The sequence below is a fragment of the Urocampus carinirostris genome, chromosome 1 (genome assembly GCF_059441175.1).
Source record: "Urocampus carinirostris isolate Australia breed hairy pipefish chromosome 1, RoL_Ucar_1.0, whole genome shotgun sequence".
In the NCBI taxonomy this organism is placed as follows: Eukaryota; Metazoa; Chordata; class Actinopteri; order Syngnathiformes; family Syngnathidae; genus Urocampus; species Urocampus carinirostris.
In genome coordinates, this window is record NC_142349.1 from 43,065,546 (window position 1) to 43,091,766 (window position 26,221).

At 41.0% G+C, this 26,221-nt stretch overlaps 1 protein-coding gene and 1 pseudogene across 1 annotated transcript in view; both read right to left on the reverse strand.

Moving 5' to 3' along the window:
• Positions 1-26,221, reverse strand: part of grin2ca (glutamate receptor, ionotropic, N-methyl D-aspartate 2Ca) — a 109,446-nt gene that overhangs the window by 45,488 nt on the left and 37,737 nt on the right. The window contains exon 2 of the mRNA XM_088340465.1: positions 21,032-21,455. Coding sequence (XP_088196591.1) covers positions 21,032-21,439 — 408 coding nt within the window. The 5' untranslated portion in view covers positions 21,440-21,455. The remainder of the gene's footprint in view (positions 1-21,031; positions 21,456-26,221) is intronic.
• On the reverse strand, positions 444-560 carry LOC148374749 (U2 spliceosomal RNA; annotated as a pseudogene).

The window sequence follows — 26,221 nt, forward strand, 5'->3', positions numbered from 1 at the left end:
GTTAATACATAGAAATATAATCCGACACCTGAAAAGACATCTTCTTTACCACCGGGTCACGGACCTGTACCTGGATCATTTGTTACCGGGCCACACAGAAAGAATAAAAAAATATGAATACAGATTTTAGCATTTAAATATATTTTATTCAGCCAATAACAAACTCAATGTTTGGGTGCACGTACGTTAGTATTCCATCGTTATTTGCTCGGCATTGGATGCAGCAGGAGTTGAACCAAAATTGTGGATTCCCGGATTGCGGTGGTGATTGTGAAGCGGGGGTTTTGGGGTTTTTAAGGGTTATTGTTCTATCTTCGTTATTCATTATCCATTATCCGTTATCGGTCAGTTCATAATACGCTACTAAGCCTAGGAGCCGGGACACTTACTCTCAGCCAAAAGGCCAAGCTAAGGTCCTAGCCCTAAAGCCTTGCTGCGATCATTGCGAATGCACCGTTCCCGGAGGTACTGCAATACCGGGCCGATGCGTGGAGTGGACAGAGCAAGCTCTTATTCCATCTCTGGATTGCAAAAATCAACTTAGCCAAAGGCCAAGCTATGTGAGGTTTGAACAACCACCTAGTCAAACCCTTTCTATTTGACTTTTGGTTTTTGGTTTGAACAAATTTATTGACACTAAGAACAGAAAACAATCATGACAATCTCAACAGCAATTAAGCACATTCACAATATTATATTCCAATATTACGTTTTTAACAGCAAACACAAAGTGAGGTTTGAACAAACCTTCTCGAAAATCAAACATATTCACAATTTCATTATATAACATCTTTGTTAGTGTCAATAGATCCGTCCAGGCCAAAGTCGATTGTCCTCGGTCTGAACAAATCCACCGACACCAACAGCAGCAAAACACATCCATCAAGCATATTCACATTTTTTTTATATTTGACAATATGACGTGACGATATGACGTTTTAACATTTTTTCCTGACATTTTCAACATCAATTAAACAATTTCAGAGTTATTTTCTTTTAACAGTAGTAAACCAGCGTGTAAAAGGCAATACTATTGTGCAAGGGCATAGCTCTGCCATCCCACCCTCCCAAGCAGCATTCTTCCAGTCCTCTGTGTGGGTCCTTTCCATTCTGCGTGGGTCCTCTCCCTTCTGGGTTCCACAACCCAGGCCGTTGCTGCCGGGACTCCCACAGTGTAGCTCCGGCTCCCCCCTCCGGGTGGGTACAGACGAGTCTTCTTTATGGCTGCGTCCTAGGCCCGCCGCTCGCAGATTGTATGGTATCTGCAGCCATTTGGAGCACAGCCACGGGGGGGATCTGCCTGCACCTCCATACCAGCAGGTTTCTGGAGGTCCAGATGGCGTCCTTGATGGCGGCGAGAGTGAGCCAGTCCCTGGCAAAGTCGTTCCGATGCCTCCTCGACCGACTCACCCCGTAAAGCACGTACTGTGCATCAGGGACCTCTCCTGCTGGCAAAGGGCACGTCGAAGTCGCTGACATTCCTCGGTGGTGCATTACAGCTCTGACTGGGAGAACTTCATGAGCCACCATCCATGACAAGTCTCGTAGTCTGTTTGGGAGGGCAGGATGATTGACGTTGCTCCAAACCGTTGTGGATTCGCCAAACGCAAGCCCCCGCACAGGGCTTACTGTAGCTCGCTCTTGCACAATAGCAATAAGGGCCCTGTGGTTTTGTAAAGTGTGACATTCTTGTGTTTCCAAATCAAACTTCTTCAAAAAATCCCGAATAAAGAGATGTGTTGGTGGCAAGTTAAACGAAACTGGAATCAAACGATTGTCTGGTACAAGCTTTAGCTTCCGCAAATATGAGCCCATCCAAAAACGGGTCATTGCTTGACTTTTCGGGTTGTTGGGTGGGCCCACAGCGTTTTGGAAGTGGAGAGAGACATATTTGCTTCCCAGGAAAAGCTGGAGGTCAGGCACTCCTTTCCCCCCTTTTTCCTTTTTCTTTTTCATTGTATCTCTTTTTATCCTTTCCCACTTTGAGCCCCAGACAAAGCGAAAGATGGCTCGGTCCATTTGTAACAGCACGTTTCTTTTAGGCATAAAAATTAAACTGATTGACAAAAGCATTGGGAGGATGATCGCTTTGATGATTAGGACCTTCCCCTCTATTGTCAGTTTTCTTAGTGACCAAAAAACAAGTTTTTGCTTAACTTTCCTTGTCACGTCATCCCAGTTGGTCTCGCCTCCTCCATCCGCATTGAACTTTATCCCTAGGATTTTCTGGTCTGTCTTTAACACCGTCAGCGGGAGTCCTGCCTTTTCTGTCTCTTTCCACATTCCATAAAACTTCACTTGTGATTTTTCTCTATTTAGCCTTGACCCAGACGCCCTCCCAAACAGGTCAGTCAAGTCAAGGGCTCTTTCAACAGATGCGCGGTCAGTACACAAAATATTAAAATCATCCATGTACAAAACACACTTGGTAATTTGTCCCCCACTTCCTGGGATATTGATGCCTTCGACAAATCTATCTTTTCTTAACATTTGTGCCAAAGGTTCAATGCAAAGAACATAGAGAAGGGGAGACATAGGGCAACCTTGACGTACACCGCAGTTGATCTCGATTGCTTCCGATAAATTCCCGTTAATCATGAATTTGCTGTAGATGTCTCGGTATAGCAGTCCTACCCAATTGATGTATTTTTGGGGAAAACCACATTTTTGCAATACCCTGAAGAGGTATTGGTGCGAGACTCGATCAAAGGCTTTTTCAAAGTCTAGGTTTAGGACCGCTAGTCGCATGTATCTGTCTCTTGCATAACAAATGGTGTCACGGATCAGCATGAGACTGTCGCTGATCTTCCTTCCCACAATGGCACAGGTTTGGTCTGGATCAACCAAGTCTCCCAAGACAACAGACATTCGTGTTGCTAGAAGCTTGCTGAAAATTTTACAGTCCACGTTTAAAAGCGTTATGGGTCGCCAGTTTTTTAAGTCAATTTTGTCTCCTTTTTTGTGCAATAGAGTAACTATCCCGATTCTGAAACTGTCTGGCATATGGTCTCGACTGGAAAATTCGTTAAAAACAGTTAACAGATCTGGTGCTAAAATATCCCAAAAAGTCCGGTAAAATTCGAGGTTGAGTCCGTCCTCCCCGGGTGATTTGCCTTTTTTCATAGTCTTTATGCAATCATTCAGTTGGTCTTGGGTAAAGTCCGATGTTAAAAAGGGGTCTTGACGCACTGATCTTGAAATATGATCTAATACATGCCCCATTTCATTCTCATATGTTTCTTTCTTTTCAAATAATTTTTTGTAGTAGTCTTCGACCAATCTGGTTATTTCACTACTTTCCTTTGTTATTTGCCCGTTTTCGTTTTGAAGTTTAAAAATCCCCTCATTTTTGCCCATAATTTTTTTAAAAAAGTAGCGTGTACATTTTTCCCCTTCTTCTATTTCTCTTTCTCTGCTTCTTATTATGATGCCTTTGCTCTTTATTTCCGCCAAAGCGTTTAGTTCTTGTTTGATCTCTTTGATTTCATCATTAAAGTCCATCCCCTTTTCTGTTAGGATGAAATAGCGTTGGAGTCTTCTTTGTAGTCCCGACATGCGTTTCATCTCTTTGAGTTTCTTGTTTTTCCCTGCATTTTTAAAAAAGGTCTGTGTTCGTTTCTTTGTCATTTCCCACCATTGTGCTCGTGAATCATACGAGTCTTGAAGGGTCTGCCAGTCTTTGTACAGCTCCCTGTATTGTGCGGCTAGAGCCTCATCCTCCAGCAGGGAGCAGTTTAACTTCCATAAACCCTTCCCAACAGTCATACCTGAAGGAAATGAGAAAGAGCAGGACAGTAGCAAGTGATCCGAAAAAAAAACTGGAATTAATCTTGCATCACTCTGTGCTAAACCCCTCGTAAATATGTAGTCTATTCGAGAGGCTCTGGCATTGTCACTACTGAACCAGGTGAAGCCCTCCTCTCCTGGATGTATGGATTTGAAACAGTCCACCAGTTTAAATGTCCGGCACATGTCTTGTAATAAAGTTGATGTTTTATCTACTTTAAACTCCTCATCATTCCTCTTTCTATCCTTCCTACTTAGGATGCAATTAAAATCTCCTCCCACGATTAGTGGTTGATGGCCTAGCATATGCGACTGGATGTCCTCTAAAAGTTCGTACCTGAGTTGTCTGTCGGCATGGCCGTATATGTTAATGAGGTTAAAATCATTCCCTATATAAGAAAGTCTTGCTAAGATTGCGCGTCCGTCTCTCATCACAGTACTCCCCTTTATGATGAGTTGAGGGTTGTTTATTAAAATGGCTACCCCATCGTTACGGTTTTCATTCGAGCCACTCCATAATGACGGATATGGCCAAATCTCTTCCCACTGTTTATAATTTTTTAGAAAGGGGATGCAGCATTCCTGTAGTAAAAACACATCCGTTCTGATAGTTTTTAAGAACGATAAAACACTGTGAGCCTTAACCTTTGATCTCACACTTCTCACATTGATAGTAGAGAATGTAATGTTCATAATTGTTGTTAAAGTATTTAAACTAGTTAGACAAAACCGGGGGATCTGAGTCCATTCTTTGGTGATCATCGAGATCATCGAGAGTGTCACCTGTGTCAGACACATCACTTAAGAGTAGTACCTCATTTTGAGACTCACCGGGGAAAACTCTGGGACCCTCTGACTCTCTGTCTGTGGTTCCAGGTCTTCCCCTTTTTTCTGGGTTAGGGGGTGAGCCAGAGGACCTATCAAAGGGTCTCTTACTTCCTTGCCCACTAAGGGTCAGATTTTTTCCCTCCCCGACTTCCTCCGTCTCAACTTCATACAGTTCCCTTGTGGGCTTATTCACCGGCAATCGGCTTTCTTCTAAATCTCTTATCTTTGTTTCTGGTTTTTTCACCACTCCCAATTTTGTCTTACTTTTACTCCTCTTTCCAGTGCCCGTATGGGTTTTTGGAGAGTCATTCGTCTTTTCGATTTGTTTGACTTCTCCAAATCCCGGCAATGGCGTAGCAAACAAATTTGCTAATTTGAACTCTCTTCCAGGCCCTTCCTGATTAGTATGTGTTTTCGGAGTGGCAGTTGCTTTTTCTATTCGTTTGTCATGTCCAAATTCAGGTATTTTATGAGAAATCGAATCAGAATTTCCAGGTTCTTCCTGTTTCAATTTTGATTCTCTGGTCTCTGCTCCAGGGGTTTTGGTAGGTACATCTGTTTTTTCAATTTGTTTGTCTTGTCCAATTTCTTTGTGCATTTCTTGATCAATTTCATTGGGTATTTCCATAACTTTATTCATTTCCTGTTCATCTTCATTGGGTATTTCTATAACTTCATTAATTTCTTGTTCATTTTCATTTTGTATTTCCATGACTTTATTAATTTCATTGTCTTTGTTATCTTTATTCACTTCATTGTCTTTGTGACATTTATTCATTTCATTATCTATGTTGTCTGACATCATTTCATTGTCTTTGTTGTCTTTGTTAACTGCCTTCCTAGCTTTCAATTTGTTAGCAAACGAATTCGGGCAGTTTCTAAAGAGGTGATTCGTTTCTCCACAGAGATTGCATTTTCTGCTATTGCTACATTCCTCAAAGGAATGTCCAATTGTTCTGCACTTTCCACAAAAAATTCGATCACATACCTCAGCCAGATGCCCATGCTCACCACATTTGCGACAGAGTTTCGGTTGCCCTTGATAGTGGATAAAGCCACGGTTTTCCCCCAGGAATATAGTCGACGGAATTTGTTTCATTCCCTGAAAGCCCTGAGGATCTTGCCGTAGTTGGACTGGTACCCTCCAGGCACCATTCCAATAGCCTTTCTCACACCTCACCTTCATAGCCTGGCCTTTTACTGAGCAGTATCTACTCAACCAATAACAGACGTCATCAGCACTGATCATTTCACTAAACATTCTAACAACGACAATCTTGTTAGTATTATCAGTCAGCTTCTCCACTGTAAATCCTGAAAACTGGGACCTCACTCCCTCAAAGCGATTCCAAAACTCTTGATAAAGAGCTGCCGTTTCAAAACTCACATCAAAGCCTTTGCCAGAAGTCATTTTTATGACAGCATGTACCTCCTCCTTTTTAAACTTCAGAATCTTTTCAACAAACTTGTTAATAAAATCCGTCCTTGACATTCCCTCCGAAATTGCCACAACATCTTTGAGCAAGAATCTCACGCAGTTACGTCTCCGCCCGCCGGTATAATGCCCGGCCATGGCAGGACTCGGCTGCTTTACTTCTAACTATGTTAAAATGGTTAGAATTGTAAAATTAATAATTAACAATACTCTTAAAACCGACGCCAATGACAGTATAAACGCATAGAACGAGCAGTGCTAACCTGATGCGTCCACCATCAACCGCAGCTAGACCATGTCTGTACTCAGAAGCATTGCTATGAAATAACAGAATACAATTTCTCTACCTTCACCACAGATTCCTAACATGACTACTAGAATTTGTTGCGTCAAGGCAAAAGGCGTTGGATTTTATCTCATCATCACACTATTTCTATTCATGGTGCAACATTATTTTGGCTAATTTATTTCCCATAATGATATATTTGGATTTAATTTGATAGTAAAGGAGCATTATGGCAAAGCATTCAGACAACGCAATGATGATGAAAAATCCATTGCCCTTTCCTATGTCGCCTAAATCCCCATGGGTCTAGTGTTTCCTCAATAGATCTGCGCTTATTAATAATATCGTTATCATTACTAATCTTATCATTAGGCCCGGCCGCTAGAATTTAATCAGACATGAAACCGTTCTGTGGCACAGAAAATGTTGCTGACCACTGTTTTGGATAAGAATGGAGTTGTACTTTCTACGCTCCAGCACTGGTAAAGATCAAATATTCATTCATTTCAGTTGCTGTTCATCAACAAGCAAAATAAACAGTCAATCTCTATTACGTAATGTTCAGAAAGACCCTCTCCATCATTTTGTAAGTGACTGTTGACCATTGAGGAGCGCTAAAGTGCTCCTGCAGCTCCAGACCAGATCATCACTTGAAGCAGGTATCTTACTTTTGCCAAATAGAAACACTTGGACACGTCCATATATATTAGCAAACACGGAAGAAATGCTGCCATCTGTGTGGAAGGCTGCAGTTTGTGAACTTGACGTATTACCTTTTTGCTACACTTTCCATGTGAATCAATAAAAAAAACGAGACTAGGGGAAAACCCTAAGTCGGCTTGTCTTTTACTGCTAAATCCTAGAGACAATTATTTGTGGTTTAGACACACTGTAGAAAAAACAAAACCGTCCTAATATGGATCATTTGGCAGGGTGCTATACTATGTTGACCCCGACTCTGGTTCATGCTCAGGTCTGAAAATAGCATTTGTGCAGTCCTTTTTTTAGTGATTATGGACTGATGCTATTTTACTCTGACTTGGTGGTGTTATAAAAAACCTGTCAGATGATCTTGACCTTCTCCTCTCAGTAGGGATAAAAGCACTCTAGCGAGCGGGGGTCCTCACAACTGGGTCAAGACTGGGGTCAAGTACTCTGAGACTGCGGGCGGGTCTTTGATCTTGTTCCGCCTGGTTCCTCAATGTCCTTGAGAGCTGCCTGGTGATGTATGAGCATCTTATGATTCCAGACGTCACTTTTAAATCCAAACACTTTCTCTTCTCAGTTCGGCCTAGGAAAAACCTCTTAGTTCCCCCTCGCTCATTTTAAACCCCCAGCAAAGAAATGCACAAAGGTGCATTGAAAAAAGTATATACTGTACAGTGGCACTTAGACATAAAAGTTTGATTTGAAGTCTGACCTAGTTCTTAGCTATTTTTTCTTGTATGTTACCATAAAATCGGAACTGCTAAAAATCCATAACTGTCCCCTCAAACACACTCTTCTTTTATTCACAACAAAAAGCACTTTACATTGTATTAAGTTAATATCCAAGAAGGAAAGATGAATCTTAGAAGCTCTTCCATGACTGTTCTCAGTGTTGTAAAGTTTTCCCATCAGTTATGCTTAAAACCCCAAATTAAGTTACAAACCCCCTCAAATAATTAAATGTTTCAGTCAAGACCAATGAGAGTGAGAGACTCTTTCCAAAAGTCAGTGTGCCACTGTATTAGATCCTTTATGTCTTGGAATTTATAGTAAATTGGAAAATGGAAACATTATCTTTGCCTTCATTCATCTTTGCTTAATTAAAAGTACCATATTTATATCTTCCAAGTGTGCCAGTACATTAAATTAATTTCTGTTATCAGTGAAATGGTTGAGTGTGAGGGAGGTGTCACAAGAGGCTGACTAGCGTACGTCTGTATGATTCAGCAACAGCGCTAAGTGCGCTTTGCTCCCCTCACGGGTCAAAGCGTGACTCGATGTCAGAACTAAGCTTCTCGCACCATCGTCTGACTCAGTTAACACTGAGTTGTCTGTTAGCACACGACAGCATTGCCACATAACAACCTTGGAACTTGAGAATAAATTAATTAACTTTGGCATTACATGTCACAAAGCAACACAATGGACATAACGTTTATAAACAGAATAAAGGAGTGACGCTGCACTGGCTGCAAGAACACACACTGCAGCCAACACTTCCGTTTGAAAGTATGAGGCAAAAAAAGAGTGAAAGCCAGTTGCACCTCTGATGTCTGTCAATTGATTTCAAGTAGTGTACACCATTTTGTTGCACTATAATCAAACTCATCAAATAAAGCACAGTCCCCTTGTGGCACTTATAAAAAGTGCTGGATTGTGAGCATAATGCCATAGTTATGCACAGTGATATGCACTTCCACCAAAGCTCATAGTAATAGTCTGCAGTCCTAAAGAAGATTAAAGCCACTGAGTGGAGAGCTTAGCATCTCTACCCTCAGATTACATTTCCAGTGTCAAAACCTTCACAAGATCTCTTTTGAGCACCAATCAGCTCGAGCACCAAAGGAGACTCCTTCAGTTCCCTGCTGCCATGATTTACTGTAAATGCTCCTTTTGCATACGAAGAAGACGCGTCGGACCTTGGACACCAACAGTGAAATGGTGATAATGTCCAAACAGCTGCTTGTGGGAGAGCAAAACCGCTCTCTTATTTGACTTAACAGATGCCATATGGAGTCCTTACCTGCACTGAAACACTTTAATTTCACTAAGGTGACTGTAATGACTCTAGTAATAGACTCAGGATTATATCCGAAAAAGCTGAAGTAAAGCGACAACTGATATCAGTTGGCTTGTAAAGCTTAAAGGCACAACAAATAAACGGAGATATGGCAACATGCCTAAAGTGCCGCTATCTCTGCCTGACTTTCTGTGAAGAATGATTTTTGACTCCGGCTCTTTTCCCGCGACATATGGACTGACTCTGGCTTCCTGCTCTTGTACACGTCAGCTAAATCCCACACAGCGACCAGAAACAGACACATGACTCCCTGATCGCTTGCCATGGTTAAAGCCAAATACAAGTTAACGCCTCAATTGGATCACAATTTCACAAAAACATGGGACAAGAACATTCATATTGACATCAACTATAGACTTTAAAAACAAACACACAGTATATCACGAAGGTGATATATAAGAAAAATAAACACACAAACTTCTTTATGTTAAATAAAATGCAGTATCTGTCAGGGCGGACCAGAACAGAGCAGGACACCCCAGAGCGTTCGTTACAAGTCTTTTATTTGGGGAAGCGTACAGGGTTAGCGGGAGACGCGATGACCGTCGAACGTCAGCAGCAACGCCGTGAAGACAGCTTCGGGACACGTAGCCAATCGTAGCGTGGGACGGAAGCAGGTCGAGTTTACCGGGACTGAAGAGAAGATCGTAGCGTGGAACGGAAGCAGGTCGGATCGGAGGCATGCAGAATCAGGTAAACAAGTAAAAAGACACAGGAAAATCAGGCGAGTCAAACGGGGTAAAAAGTAATCCTCCGTCCAAGAGTTCTCCGCGTAACGCGTTTAAAAAGGGAGCATTAACCAATCAGGAAGCACATTCCAGCGCGCCACATGATTACCCCAGGTGGCTCCACTTGGGTAATCATGACAGAACCCCCCCCTCAAGGAACGGCTCCAGAAGTTCCCCAGGAAAAAAAAAAATAAACCCGCGGCACGTCACAGGGTAACACAGGAAAATCAGGAGAGTCAACTCAGAAGAGTCGGACTCAGGGCGGGCAGGTTCAGAAGAGTCGGACTCAGGGCGGGCAGGTTCAGAAGAGTCGGACTCAGGGCGGGCAGGTTCAGAAGAGTCGGACTCAGGGCGGGCAGGTTCAGAAGAGTCGGACTCAGGGCGGGCAGGTTCAGAAGAGTCGGACTCAGGGCGGGCAGGTTCAGAAGAGTCGGACTCAGGGCGGGCAGATTCAGAAGAGTCGGACTCAGGGCGGGCAGGCAGCGGAGTCGAACAGGCAGGCATGGGAGTCGAACAGGCAGGCATGGGAGTCGAACAGGCAGGCATGGGAGTCGAACAGGCAGGCATGGGAGTCGAACAGGCAGGCATGGGAGTCATTGCGCAGTCATACGGCCGGAGGTGCCTTAGCCAATTTTGCCACGTCGGAAAGGACTTGCCGAACTGCACATTCTGAAGGGGAATTGCGCTGCTGAATCAGGCTTTCATAGTGGTCAGGGGGCAAATGTACGAACGCGGGGTCCATTCTGGTCGGAGGATTCTGTCAGGGCGGACCAGAACAGAGCAGGAGACCCCAGAGCGTTCGTTACAAGTCTTTTATTTGGGGAAGCGTACAGGGTTAGCGGGAGACGCGATGACCGTCGAACGTCAGCAGCAACGCCGTGAAGACAGCTTCGGGACACGTAGCCAATCGTAGCGTGGGACGGAAGCAGGTCGAGTTTACCGGGACTGAAGAGAAGATCGTAGCGTGGAACGGAAGCAGGTCGGATCGGAGGCATGCAGAATCAGGTAAACAAGTAAAAAGACACAGGAAAATCAGGCGAGTCAAACGGGGTAAAAAGTAATCCTCCGACCAAGAGTTCTCCGCGTAACGCGTTTAAAAAGGGAGCATTAACCAATCAGGAAGCACATTCCAGCGCGCCACATGATTACCCCAGGTGGCTCCACTTGGGTAATCATGACAGAACCCCCCCCTCAAGGAACGGCTCCAGAAGTTCCCCAGGAAAAAATAAAAATAAACCCACGGCACGTCACAGGGTAACACAGGAAAATCAGGAGAGTCAACTCAGAAGAGTCGGACTCAGGGCGGGCAGGTTCAGAAGAGTCGGACTCAGGGCGGGCAGGTTCAGAAGAGTCGGACTCAGGGCGGGCAGGTTCAGAAGAGTCGGACTCAGGGCGGGCAGGTTCAGAAGAGTCGGACTCAGGGCGGGCAGGTTCAGAAGAGTCGGACTCAGGGCGGGCAGGTTCAGAAGAGTCGGACTCAGGGCGGGCAGATTCAGAAGAGTCGGACTCAGGGCGGGCAGGCAGCGGAGTCGAACAGGCAGGCATGGGAGTCGAACAGGCAGGCATGGGAGTCGAACAGGCAGGCATGGGAGTCGAACAGGCAGGCATGGGAGTCGAACAGGTAGGCATGGGAGTCATTGCGCAGTCATACGGCCGGAGGTGCCTTAGCCAATTTTGCCACGTCGGAAAGGACTTGCCGAACTGCACATTCTGAAGGGGAATTGCGCTGCTGAATCAGGCTTTCATAGTGGTCAGGGGGCAAATGTACGAACGCGGGGTCCATTCTGGTCGGAGGATTCTGTCAGGGCGGACCAGAACAGAGCAGGAGACCCCAGAGCGTTCGTTACAAGTCTTTTATTTGGGGAAGCGTACAGGGTTAGCGGGAGACGCGATGACCGTCGAACGTCAGCAGCAACGCCGTGAAGACAGCTTCGGGACACGTAGCCAATCGTAGCGTGGGACGGAAGCAGGTCGAGTTTACCGGGACTGAAGAGAAGATCGTAGCGTGGAACGGAAGCAGGTCGGATCGGAGGCATGCAGAATCAGGTAAACAAGTAAAAAGACACAGGAAAATCAGGCGAGTCAAACGGGGTAAAAAGTAATCCTCCGACCAAGAGTTCTCCGCGTAACGCGTTTAAAAAGGGAGCATTAACCAATCAGGAAGCACATTCCAGCGCGCCACATGATTACCCCAGGTGGCTCCACTTGGGTAATCATGACAGTATCAGGATCAACGACCGCCGTGTTCAGTATCTTGTTCATCTTTGAGCAAGATAAAACATTTAACATAGTTAGGGCTGCAACAAAAAAACAATTACAATTTTTTGGAATCGACAATTAAAAGCGTTTTCAACGAATTTCCTCATAAATTTGTGTTACGCTATATTTACAGCACTCAGCATGCTAATTCAATGTTACCAGGGATTTAGCTACTAATGGCTACATTTTGAATTTTTTTGGGGGAAAAAATACATTTACACTGGGATGTAAGCTTCACACTTAGAAACCTCTCACTGTGTCAAAATGATGTTTCTTTAGAGTTGTTCAATTAAACATTATGATGAAATCTCTGAAATGTGAAGGGTGTACTCACGTTTGTGATATACTGTATGTAGACCATTTCAGACACAAAAATACAACTCAAAGTAGTGTATACAAAAAATAAATACAATATATTTGCAATAAGATGACATCCGACAAAGTATTCGCATTTCCCCCTGATGTTGCCTCACTTTTTTTGCACATAACAAAAAGTATATGACATATTTGCAGGTGTATAGCATACTTCTGTATGCATTTTGGTTTATTTGGCAAACACCTGGATTGTTTATTGTTTTATTTTATAGAATAGTCTGTTGTTCTGGGCACTATTCTACTATACGTCCAAAACATCAATATTTGAAAAGAAGAGAAATTAAATATATGTCTTTTAAAAATCCGATTAATTAATAAATCTAAAAGTAATCGAAAGGTAAATTAATTGTAAAATAATCATTGGTAGCAGAACTAGTCACAATAGCCGTGCATGAATCAAGACATTCTATTAGTTTGTGATGACAGGGGTGTCCAAACTTTTCAGAATGCGGGCCAGATTTGCTAAGCTGAAAATGTGTGAGGGCTGACTATTCAGCCTGGCATTCTTTGAACAGCCTTTAATAAATTCACCCTCTGTGAAAGGTTTGCAATGCTTGGCGACCAGCATCCCAAACTCGTAACTCGCCTTTAACACTATAATTTGACTCGCAAGGTCTTGTAAAGAAATGCTGTTGTGCCTTTAAAACAGCTTTCAGTTGCTTCACCTTTTTACAACATTCGTCTCCAGTTTGATTTTTGCAGTCACCATGTTTCCTTTAGCAGTGCCCCTTGATATTATATTCTTTGAAACCAGCCACTATCTCCTAGCAAATTAGGTAGATGCAGTTGTTGTCGTGATTGCCAATCTGGTGCACCTGCGGCGGTTCAATTGGCGCCAACAGCCTGGAAAGCTGATTGGTGGACACTCCCTTTTTAAACTGCCGACTACCTCTCAGCCTTTGTCAGATCGCTGCAAGCTGTTGTATTCCACTCAGTGAGCACTCCCGTCCGACTTTGTTCCTGCTATACCTTTATCCCACCTGTCTTCGTCCGATACGGAAGTGTCACTCCCGCCTCGCTCGCTCCCGTTTTCCGTCAGTCCTCGGATCAAGCAAGCCTTACTCTCCCTCTCCTTTCAATAAAAACTGAGAAACGTATGTTATTGAGTCCTGTGTCCTTTCTGGTCTGTGACAGTTGTTTCAGTTTTCGGAGAAAAAATACTCAAATTTCCACTTGTCCTAAAAGCGGCAGCCCATACACTTAACTTTCCTTTTTTTTTATATACAATCGCCATGTCAAAAACAGGGTGAGATAAAATTCTCACAAAAAGCTAAGGGCAAGGTGGCAAAAAGGCAACTGCTCTCATCTGGTGAAATGGTGAATTTATTCGATATCGCGGTCAACATTACTGACGGGCAAAATATCATTAATTCTATGACAGAGGCTGCGGGCCAGTAAAGTCTTTATCATGAGCCTTAACAGGCCCCGGGCTGGACTTTGGACACGCCTGCTTTTTGACATTGTTCTGTTTCAATCCATCTATCTATCTATCTATCTATCTATCTATCTATCTATCTATCTATCTATCTATCTATCTATCTATCTATCTATCTATCTATCTATCTATCTATCTATCTATCTATCTATCTATCTATCTATCTATCTATCTATCTATCTATCTATCTATCTATCTATCTATCTATCTATCTATCTATCTATCTATCTATCTATCTATCTATCTATCTATCTATCTATCTATCTATCTATCTATCTATCTATCTATCTATCTACCCTGGTCATATCCCTCGAGAGGGGTGACCGACAGCAAGACAATCACATCCACAAAAAAAAGAAAATGGGAAAATGTAGCAAAAAAGACTCAAAATCTTTGGGGGACCATGGCCAACCCAGATGCCCAAACACCCAAACAAGTTAAGCACCTCGGCACCCAAGTAGGTCATGCTTTCGTCCCTCCAGATGAAACGGGACACAAGAAGGCGGCCGTGTCACTCGGGTCTGGGTGACACAACACTGTCTTTTGTTCAACGGCAGGGCCCGACAGCTTTCACTGCTTTACCCCTGCCGCATCATACAGGTGCCCTTGCCCATCCCTAAGTCAAACTAATCGTGGATCCCTACCATTACTTTTAATGTTTTGTTACAGCAATAATTTAACTGCTGTCACAGCACGATTACCCCAGATAACAGAGGACGCTTGGGCTTCCACTGTGTTCGGAGCTTTTAACATATCACTACATCACGTATATGCTGACAGTTGGCATTCCTGTCTGGCTAATTACCGCAGCGCATTCCTATTTTATCTTAACAACCACCTTTGTCACAGCGTGCCGATTTCTTAATGCACCTAATGTATTCCGACCAGGTCACACCTGGAAAAAAGACGTTAAGGACTGAGGTGAGGAATGGGAGGCATTAGAGGCTGAGTATCCCGAAGGCCAGCGGGAGGACAAGGTCAACCCAAAGTCAAGCAGATTCAGTGTTCCCTTCCTTGCAAAATAGAGCGGCCGCATCTCAATAGTCTTTTTTTAGAGAGCGTCTCTCACTCACACACTGTGAAATTGAGGTATTCTGTTGGACGATGGTGTGTAAATGTGCATAACAGAGTCCTGCGAGGGTGAAGCAAATGTGAGCAGATCCAATCACAGCAATTTGATCAGAGCGAAACGAGGAGACGCTGTAATTCACAGCCATGTTTTGCTCTTAATTATTCACTAGATCCTTTGCTTCTCCAATCGTAAATATGACAAATCACAACAACGTGACAAATCATGTCTCCAGAATCGCAGGGAGCTCATTTTAGTAGGGTATAAAAATCCTTATAATATATAACCTTGTTCATGGAATAAATCACAATTTTAAGTCATGATGCCAATCTATTAAGGTTTTAGACTTATTTTGTGGAATTATAAACCTTTCCAAGTATTTTTAGATGTTTGCATATTAAATCAGATCTGGACCCTTGCCAAAGTAAATATAAAAATGTTTGCAAAAAGTACTAATTGCCCGGGGGGATTTTTATGGAAGTTGGACACGTTTTGTTCAGGCTGGACATATCTCTGGCCTAAAAAATACATTACCACCTCTTAAAGTGTTGAAAGGTGTATTCAAAACCATAAAAATGCTCTGTTTTTTTATTGAAGTAAATACAGCATTTGCTTTTTTCACGTCTAATTTATATATTGATCTACTTATTTAGCAACTTGGCTGCTGCAAAATGTCATTGCATTACAATTCATTGCACTATTACTGTATTACGATGCACATACAACTTTGGCCAGTCTCCAAGCACTACCTAGCTCATATTTTTTGCCTATTTATCCCCAAATTTTTTTCTTTCCTCTTTATTATGAGTTTATCCTGGATGGCCATTTCTAATCTTGTAGCAAATTATATTCACGTTTTTGATCAATGATAATGAAAACAGTTCTGTTCTATTAAATTCTATTCTATTCTATAATTTTCTATTCTAACACACAGAGGAGAAAAAGCTTCTCCTCATTTGCACTGAAAACATGCCGAATGCATTTTTCCGAATTTTAAGACATTTTGTAATGCTTCTCTAATCAGACAACTGACATTATTTAATTGAGCAGATTGTACATAATTTTTACAAGATTACAATAAGACACTTTTATTTATCTGTGCATCTGTGCACGGACAGACTGAAGAGATCTTTTCTTCCTCATGCCATGAGGCTCTTTAACTCTACCCGGCAGAGTAAAAGCCCACAGTAAACCACACAACCTACATTGCATATTACCGAATCTTATTGCAATATGTATTCTGTGTAGCACTATTTAGTTATTCTATATAACACGCTACAGTGGGCATTTGCACGTCACACTGGGTATTTGTATATTGTATTCTTTTTGTTTTATTATTGTATTGTTCTCAGCGAAGGGATGCTGCTGGAAATGTGAATTTCCCTTCGGGGATGAATAAAGTATCTATCTATCTATCTATCTATCTATCTATCTATCTATCTATCTATCTATCTATCTATCTATCTATCTATCTATCTATCTATCTATCTATCTATCTATCTATCTATCTATCTATCTATCTATCTATCTATCTATCTATCTATCTATCTATCTATCTATCTATCTATCTATCTATCTATCTATCTATCTATCTATCTATCTATCTATCTATCTATCTATCTATCTATCTATCTATCTATCTATCTATCTATCTATCTATCTATCTATCTATCTATCTATCTATCTATCTATCTATCTATCTATCTATCTATCTATTGTATATTGTTGTGTTATAAGAAATTTGTTTGTACATTTTCTAGATGTATTGTGTTGATGGTTTACGTGGTCACAGATATAAGTTACGGGTGCCTAGACCTACCAGCAACTTGCACGGAAACTTTATTTCTTTCAGGATACCAAAAATTTGGCTTTTTTGCCTGACCGGGTTATTAGTGCAAATACGGTGCAAACCTTTAAGCAAAGGTTGGCAGAAACAGATCTGTCAAATTTCCTTAGGGGAGGGGGCGTAAGGTGACCATATTTGGCCATGCTCACTCTCAGCATTAGTTTTTCTTTTTGTGTCATGTTTTGATTAATGTATCCAACAATACCTTCAATAAACAATTTCATTTATTACAAGTGTATTTGTTTTCTAAATCTGTCAATACTGATATATTTATTTATCAGCTTTCCACACTGCTTTTGCTCTGTTTATAATGAAATAGGAGCCTTTTCAGCACTCGTACAGACTCATATCCTATTCCAGAGAAGAGGCACGAATGCAGTTACGGCCATAAAATTGTAAATTCATTTCTGCTTTCACGCCACATATCATTTACAATGGTGGAATTTACGCATGCACACAGAGGAGGAGTTTCATTAAAGGTATTTACAATATCATTTCACAAGGTCTTGCATCGATGTAAATTTTCATAGGTATCTAAAGCAGCAAATCTCAGTCTTAAATTCAGATCCTTTCCAAAGTCCAGAGGGTCTCTCACTGTCCGTCACTTTTCCTCTATGGACACACTGAAGTTCATTTAAATGCTAACATAACAGAACTTTAGATACTGTTTGTTACATCCTTAAATGTTTCTGTGCAGAGAATGTCTAGATATCAGACTGTGTATGTTAAGTTCTGCCAACACAGTAGCCACAAGGAAATTGGAATCCATAGTCAGCTGTAATTTGTCATACATTTTTACTACCCGACATGTTCCCTATGGCTTGGAATGTTAGCAACACCAAATCCATTTGGGAAGGATTACATTTGAACTCTGGTTCTAAGCCGCCTTACTTTTCCTTTTAGACTTCTATGATTGCCGGACTAAAATTCTGTTGCATTCAATCCTGGAGGCTAGGGTTCTCAAGTATTTTTTTTTTGTGTGGAAAAAAGCTTTTATCCAGAAAAATATGGTCATCAACAAAGACAAAAAGTCAGTTTTGCTCCCGTAAGTTAAACTTAGTTATACATTTAGATCAGATTTAACTCTGTTAACTCTGTGTTTTGGATTGGAAACACTAACCGTTGTAAGCAGGACAATTTTGAAATGGGGTCTAACTTAGTCCTGACCACCCAAAATAATTAAGTATTGGTCAATATAGGTAATACATCTAACAAATGTTTTGTGCATTTATCACCATATATTCCCTTTTTAGTTTAATTTTATGGTCCGTGAGACAAATCAGTTATTACATTTTATTATCTTGAAACGGGTCACTGGAGACACTCACACAACATTGGTGTTTAATTGTGTAATGTCTTATTTTGGTCAAATGTCCCAGTCGAGGAAATAATACCAAATAAATTTGGTTACCATGTTACCACCCCCACACAACAACGATCTGTTTCAACCAGGATGGAAGACAGGGTCACAACAACATTTAATCTAAAATATGACAGGATGCTGATTCACATGGAAAATGTTTGCCCTGGAAACCCATCTCCTCACCTACAAATTCATGTTAACGGAGACGGATTATACTAGGCTAATTTACACGTGCATTTTAGCTGTGCTAATTGGAACTCGGAGGACTGGACTTGACATAATACAGTTTTTCACTCCTTCGTTAACGGTTGTTATCCTTGACCAAGTCTTACAGTACATTTTGCATGACAGGAAATCGAGTTTTGTCTTGTTTGCAATCGTAATTTAAACTTGAAAGGCATTTTAAAGAAAATAATTCTGGCCACATAAATGATGTCAGGGAGTTAAAAGTCAGTGATTGAACTGCACCGGAGTGAATTAACTTGACAGTGAGAGTAACAGGAGTCATGTGTCCTCTAAAAACAAATAAAAACAACGGTCAGTAAAAGGTCAGAAAGAAGCCCAGCAAGCGTGTAAAGGGCAAACAAAGAAACCTTCAATCCACTGATGTGTACTACGGTGTGACAGTCGGGTTGATGTCTGTTTGGTTCTCAGAAAGGTTTTTGGAATGATTATGGTCATTCAAGAACTGCCTAGGGATTTGGGTACATAGTGAAACATTGACCCAACCAAATGCAATCAGGCAACTTTTTCTCATGAGTATTGGTTTGACGTGCCTGGGGTGAACGTTCTGATGCCTGTTTTAGTTAAGACCTTCAACGGACAACATTGCCATTTTGTTTCAACTTGGACTGTGGTCCCAATAAGATGTGTACAATTATTGCACCAACCCAGGGGTCAGCAACTTGTGGCTCTACAGCCCCATGAGGCTCTTTAGCGTCGCCATAATAGCTCTCTGGAGGTGGAAAAATCTTGGAAACGGAAATGAAAACAGACGGAAAAATACATTTTGAAATCTAGTTCCTGTAAATCAAACAATACCAAGGTTAAAAAGCCTGTAAAAATGTATTGAATAAATTCAGATTCAGATTCAGATCTACTTTATTGTCATTCTAGTACACGTTTATACAGAACGAAATGTCGATACATCTGACCCGCACAGTTTCCTTGAATGAACAGATATAAATAAAAGTTGTATTGTATTATGGCTACGTATAGTATTTTACCATAGTGCCGATAGTGCAAGAGGAGTAGCTAACCAGATGTGCAAAATGGGCAGTCAGGTTAACAAGTCAGGTAAACAGTAACATTAACACTGTAACAATAACGCTGTAAGTACAATAGTGCAGAGAGCAAATACTAAATAGGTAACTTCTATGTATGAATCCCTCTTTTGTTTTGATTTAAAAATTAAAACTTTCATTTTTTTGACAACTCTAGACGATTTAGTTTTACATTTTTTGTTGCTGAACCCAAACTTGTTAAAACTTGTTGGCATTTAGGTTGGCCATGGTCCAAACATTTTTGTGTGTGTTTTCAGATGTACTACTTGGATTTATTTGATGACACGCTTTGTTGGACGTTGGATTATTTTCGAATAAAAATCAGATTTTAGTGGTGGTTGTAGACAATCAACATCACATTTTCAGTGGGATAAAACAAAACATGTTTTTTTGTTGTTTTAAACAAAATATAATAACCAGTTTTGGAGATTTTTAAACAGGCGACACACTAGTTGGGTTTAAATCAAGATAAGCTGCTATTTTTTGCTGCTATTTTGTTGAGGACAAGCCATTTTTGTCAGGATTTTTATTTGAAAATAACTAAAAAAATGGTTTATTTCTTCACCTTAAATTTTGTGAGAGTAGCCGTCTAAACTTATGGTATATTCCTGAAGAACGAAATAAAAAGCTACACATCATTTCAACATGGTTGCTTCTTTTGAAATGTAATTTAGAACATACGTCCTGAATTTGATTTTTTGTGATAGTCTCCATGACGATAAAGTATGTCTATGTAAATTTTACTCGACCCCATCCCTCTTGGTAGTCCTGCTACTTTATTCTGTACCACGGACCGGTTTAAGTCCTGATAATATTCTCACAGTCTTGCCCAATATTATCGTTAGCAATAGTAATAATAATAACAAAAATGATATTTCTAATCATTGATATGGTAAGAAAAAAAAAAAAACTAATAAAAAAAAAATAATAATAATACACCTAAATCCACTGTGTAGTCATGAGACCGCTAGGAACCTAGATGACAAAGGAAATGGCATTACAACTTGTCACATCATCACACCATTTTTTTATCACGGTAACATGTTGAACAATGTTGTTTTGGCTGAATTATTTTTCATAATGCCCCATTACAACATTGTACAATGTGGCACTGTTAAAATAGTGTGATGATCGGATAAAATCGAATACCTTTCGCTATAATATCTCCAACCCTGGTGGTCTAGTCGTTAGGATTCACAGCCGAGATCCAGGTTCAATTCCCGTTGCATCCAACAGTGAGCAAACATGGTCATTGGTATTTTTAGGGTGATGAGTCATTGCTACATCACAGTAATATATGGCAGTCAAACCTTGAAATTAACGCACACTCTTACTTTAAGGTTTTTTTTTGAAGTAAGAAAAAAGGTGTGCGTACATGAACACAGTACAAGCAAAAAAATAAAGCAACTTTTTTTTATTTCTGTGTGGCCTGGTACCAAATCACCCACCGCTCAAAACTGGTCTGTGGCCTGGTAGTTGCTGACCACTGCACTATACAGTACCAGTGTTAACTGACTATCAAGTTGTATTTTGAGTAGCTTGGTTCTGACCTTATACGGCAGGACGACGGCAGAGCCTCCGCTTATGCCCACTATGGGCACACCGGTCTGAGTGGAGATGAAGTCCAAGATCTGGGCTACGGCCTCTGAACCAACGTTGTCCTCAAAGACCACGCCATGGACGCGGTTGGTGGAGAGCGTGTCGCAGATTCTCGTCAGCAGAGCTCTTGGGTTCGTATTGTTCACCAAAACGGTGATGGGGTTCACCTCCAGAGGAAGATCCATGAAGTTCTCACGACTCAGCCGCCCCTTGATCTCCGACTGGTACGCCGGGCCGCTGAAAACCACCGCCACGTTCACGGCTGGTGCCGGGATCCCAAAGGGCCGCCCGCAGCATTGGGGGATGGCGATATAGAGCAGCAGCAGCCACCACAAGGAGGCACTCAAACCAAGGCCCATCTCCGTCACCTACTGCCTGCAGGAAGTGGCAAAATACAGTATTGACATTAGCTATTGTATATTTCTTTCAGTCACGATAAGTCTTGCGAGTAACCCATCACAAAGTAACGCATTTCTGGATCACGGTAACAAGTACTGTAACGCGTGATTAATAAAAATTGTAACTCAAACCTCCTTACTCCGCTACTTAGTAAAAACAATTAAGAGTTCAACGCCATATAATTGGTACCTGGTTGCCCTTTGTTCAGGATGGATTAATCAACCCTTCTTCCACAGGTTGGTGGACATGCTCCTTTCTATTTCTTTATTATTTGGCTATTTTTAAGCAGTATTGGGTGTTGGGTGTTGCTTCAACGCGAGTATATACAGTAATTTGTAATTAAGTACTTACTTTAGAGTAACGCGCTACTTTTGGGTGTCAGTAAAATGGAATTGCTTTTCAGTAACTGATAAGAGTAATCAATTACTTTTTTAGAAAGGTGCCCAAAGCTGGTCACTATGAGAGCTTTAAACAAAAAAGACATCCTTGGCTTCTCAAAGTCAGTTTAGTACACAGAAATCCATTATACAGCTCGTTATCTTATTTTAAAGGCTCGGCTCTGCTCGTTTTTCCGAAACCGAGAAGCCATTAATGGCAGCTCATGAGGGTATTTTTAGAGTGTCGGCCGGCGTACAGCGAGAGGCCGATGACCGGGGCTCTTAGGATGGCATCTGCCGCCTCGGTGCTGTTGCATTGTATGCTCCAACACAACAGATGGCGGCCAGTGTTTAATGCAACAAATGGAGAACAAGAGGATTTGTCGTCCCCCGCGCCTGTCCACTCTCTCTCGTGACATTGCTCTTGAGGCTCTTGCTTAATTTTTCAGACTTAATCTGCCAACGCTCAACTTGGCAGTTCTCATCAACCGACATCATTACCACAAGTGCTCAAACTTTTGGGGTTGCATGACAACTCTCTCTCCTCGTAATTCAAACTCAAAGTAAGATTGCCCTGTAAATGCAATAAACATTTTAAATATTTCATTCCCAGAACATTTCAAACCAACCAAATTATTTACATTCCCTAGAATAAAATAATAATGCATTTACTAAGGTAATCCAGACCAGGCATTTCAAACATAAAACCCACTGGTTGGATGATTATATTTCTGAGAATGTATAAAAACTGAGTTCGACATGCATAATCTATATGTTACCAAGAACAAAGACAAGTTCTGGAACAACCCAATGTTACAGGAGGAAACTCATACTTTTATTGGAAGAAAAATACAATTTATCTTGGGATCACCAGATACTGATTAGCTGAGAGTAGTGCGATCAAATCTGATTTCTGATCACCCTCCGTCACTCCCAAAACTTACATTTAGAGGTAAAAAGTACTATAAATACTTTTCATGAAAAATATTTGAAGCTAAATACCTAAAAATTGGTACAAGTCAATATTTATTTCAGCATAAAAAACGTAGTCATAATCCTTATCTCATCTTTCCTTTTTAATTTCTTCCTAAACCAGTAAGGACACCAACTCATATAAGTTTTCTAGAATTAAAAATAAACTCCATGTAATATTTTATGAGATTGAATTTGAATGTTGCAGCACGGCGGATGAGTGGTAAGCGCGTCCGCTGCACAGTTCTGAGGTCATGGAATCAAACCTTCTTGTGTGGAGTTTGCACTTTCTCACCATGTTTGCGAGGGTTTCCTCCCACATTCCAAAAACATGCATGTCAGGATAATTAGAATGAGCGAGTAAGTTGTCTCTGTGTGCCCCGTGACTGGCTGGCAGCCAGTTGAGGGTGTCCCCTGCCCACTGCCCAAAGACTGCTGAAATGGGCTCCAGCACCCTAGCGACCCTACTGAGGATAAGCGGTGCAGATAATGGATGGATGGAAATTTGAATGTTGTCAAGGCAAAAACTCACAGATTGAACAAGCGAATTTGGGAAAAGGGCATATTCGTCTACTATAGTATTTAAATGAACAAATTTAAATGTCTTTATTATCAGTTATATCAACATTGTTAAACATTGTATGCAACAAGATTAGACATAACACTCCACGGAAAACATGACTGTAAGGATAAATAAGGAAGTTACATACATCCGACAATGCCTATATTTCGTTCACTTTTGGTGGATGTAGCTTTGGCCAGGATTTGAGGTCATCAATTGGTTACCAAGCTCATCAGGTGTTTCGACGCTGAAGCACATTCATACGTTACCCCACCCCATTGTTGGGCCAGTTGTGCTGGCCCAATCCCTGCCCGTCTTCTTCTCCTGGCTTCCAGCTAAACTTCTAAAATATAATACCAATTAATGCTTAGAGACAAGCCTAAGTTATATAATTATTATGTTTAAACTTAAGTAGGCACTCAAGATGAGGCAGGAATAGATCAATGGATTCTAACTTGCAAGGAGAACTGGGAGTAGGGCTCTCAGATAAGAAAAAAAAAATCCATTCCTAAAGCTCTCCAACGAGCTCTCTCTTCGGATTTAATCTTCATGGTTACAAAACAGAAGAGCCCTAAAGGGTGTGGATTTCAAAGAACAGCAACATGAGTGGCTGATAGCAACAATGATGCAATGGTCAAGACAACAAACAACAGTTAGTCCGAATAAAAAACTGGCATCCCGTGAAATCTCCTGTGCACTTTTTTGATAATATCAAACTTGACAATAGTTGATATATGTATAATAACTCAATAAAACAATAGTGCATTGTAACAGTATTGCATGAAAAGAAGGGCAATATCATTTAACAGCAACAAAAACAATCTAAAATAAGTCCCAAGATAGATATTCTCATACTCTTGCATGCTTGTTTAGGGTTGTGATGGCCCTATGATGCTCCAACTCACCATGCCCCGGAGGTCTGGAGAGTTTGCGAGCCACAAATCTCAACTACCCTTCATGCAACAAATGTGTTTTTTTTTTTTTATCGGAATGGGTGGCTGTAATTTTTAATTACTCCCTTAAAACAGCCAAGTTGGCCTCTGTAATAATCCAGGCTCTTTGTTGTGTTTTTAATTGATTTTCCAGCGCAAAACACATATATCATTTGATTGCGTTCGTGTTGCCCCTTACTGTGGCAAAGAAGACAACCCTGGGTGGAACCTTTTGTCAAATGAGTCAAGGTGGCGTTCGGAGGACCTGGGGTTGCACGCTATCTTCCCCGTCAGGGAGTTGTGATCTAGCAAACGAGAGTCCCAGTGGGGAGACTATATTGTAATCCCACTGTAATCCCTGTCAGGCGTCACAGCCCCTGCTGCTTGATTGTAGCGTATAAATTTATCAGGAGATTTGGCAAATGCACGACACTGCATGGAGGGCGCACAGTCTAGTGTGACATTGTGTCAGAAGCACTACAGCAGGGGTGTCAAACTGGGAGAAAACATTGATATCACAGGGGCCCAACGGGTAAATTAACGCATTCAGTGCCATAATGTATAAATACGTTTTTTATAAGCATTGTCCCTGAGGGCGAAAACATAAAAATATGTTTATTTTTTGTTTCATTTTATTCTTGAAACTATTGTAAAGGGTTTGGCGCAGCTCATCAGGAAGTATCAAGCCTCTCAAAATGATTTTCAGGCTCCCACACACCGAGGGAGACCCAACTTCCTATTGTTGCTCCCTGTACACAGCGATTCAGGCGTGAGGGCGGCCCAAGGTAGTGAAGAAGTGTGTGAGAGAAGCGAAAATATAGATAAAGATAGAGATTTTTTCTTTCTAAAAAAACAAAAGTCTCTTTGTCATCGTAGGGACAGAGAGAGATGAAGTTTTGTGCACGTCTGTAGTGATGCAATCGCCATGGTGACTAAAAGCGTGTTATTGCGTCACTGGAAACATTGAGTGTTGGAAAATTCTTTCAATGTTCATCCATAAGTTTAGTGTTCTTGCAATAACATGTCATTTGTAAGGAGTATAACCTTGTGTTTATGGAAAGTATTGTTTAGATTTTGGAATAATCAGAAATGCAAAAAAAGCCCCAAAATGAAAGTCAATGCATACTTTTCACCCAAAGGGTTATTTTAAATCAAAAATGATAGGTCGTATGTATATATGGCTGCAGTCTTCATTTTCTGTAGGCCTTCAAAAATAAGTTTAATTGGCTGTCACCAGCTCTTCACATTTAACAGAAACCCCTGTCATTGTAAGAGTTAATGCCATAGAAAGTGTGCCGTAGGTTTAGGTCTCGGATCTTATAATGGCTCACAATAAGTTAAATTACTATAATGATTTCAGGGTTGCACATTTTCAGATTTTCTTTTTAGCTGTAATTATATATTATTGATATTCTTTTTATGGACTATTAATATTATTTTGAGGCATGGTTATTTGCTGATGTTTGGTTATCACGCCTCAAAAACATTTACCTCATCTTGTCCCACCAACCATTAATCGGTGGCCATTGTTTTTTGTTTCCTGTTGTCTGCGCAAAGAAATATTTTTTTAACCATTAAAGGAGTAAAGGGTTGTTAGATTTGATTGTACAATGATTATTGAGAGGTATATTTTCCTGAATCTTCTTTTTCCTTCACTAAGATTTTATCTCTTGTAGTGTTTATCAACTATCCATTTGGAAAAGGCAAAAAGCCAAACAATGAGATAATTAATTTCCACTAAAGTTTATTTCACTCAGGGAAACTCATGCAAAATGGAAAATGATAAAAATAGCAAGTAAACACTAATTCAAGTACAAATGATGTAGTGATTTAAAATTATTTTTCAGTTTTTTATTTCATTTTCTATATGAAAATGTTTACCTACATTTGGGAAACTCT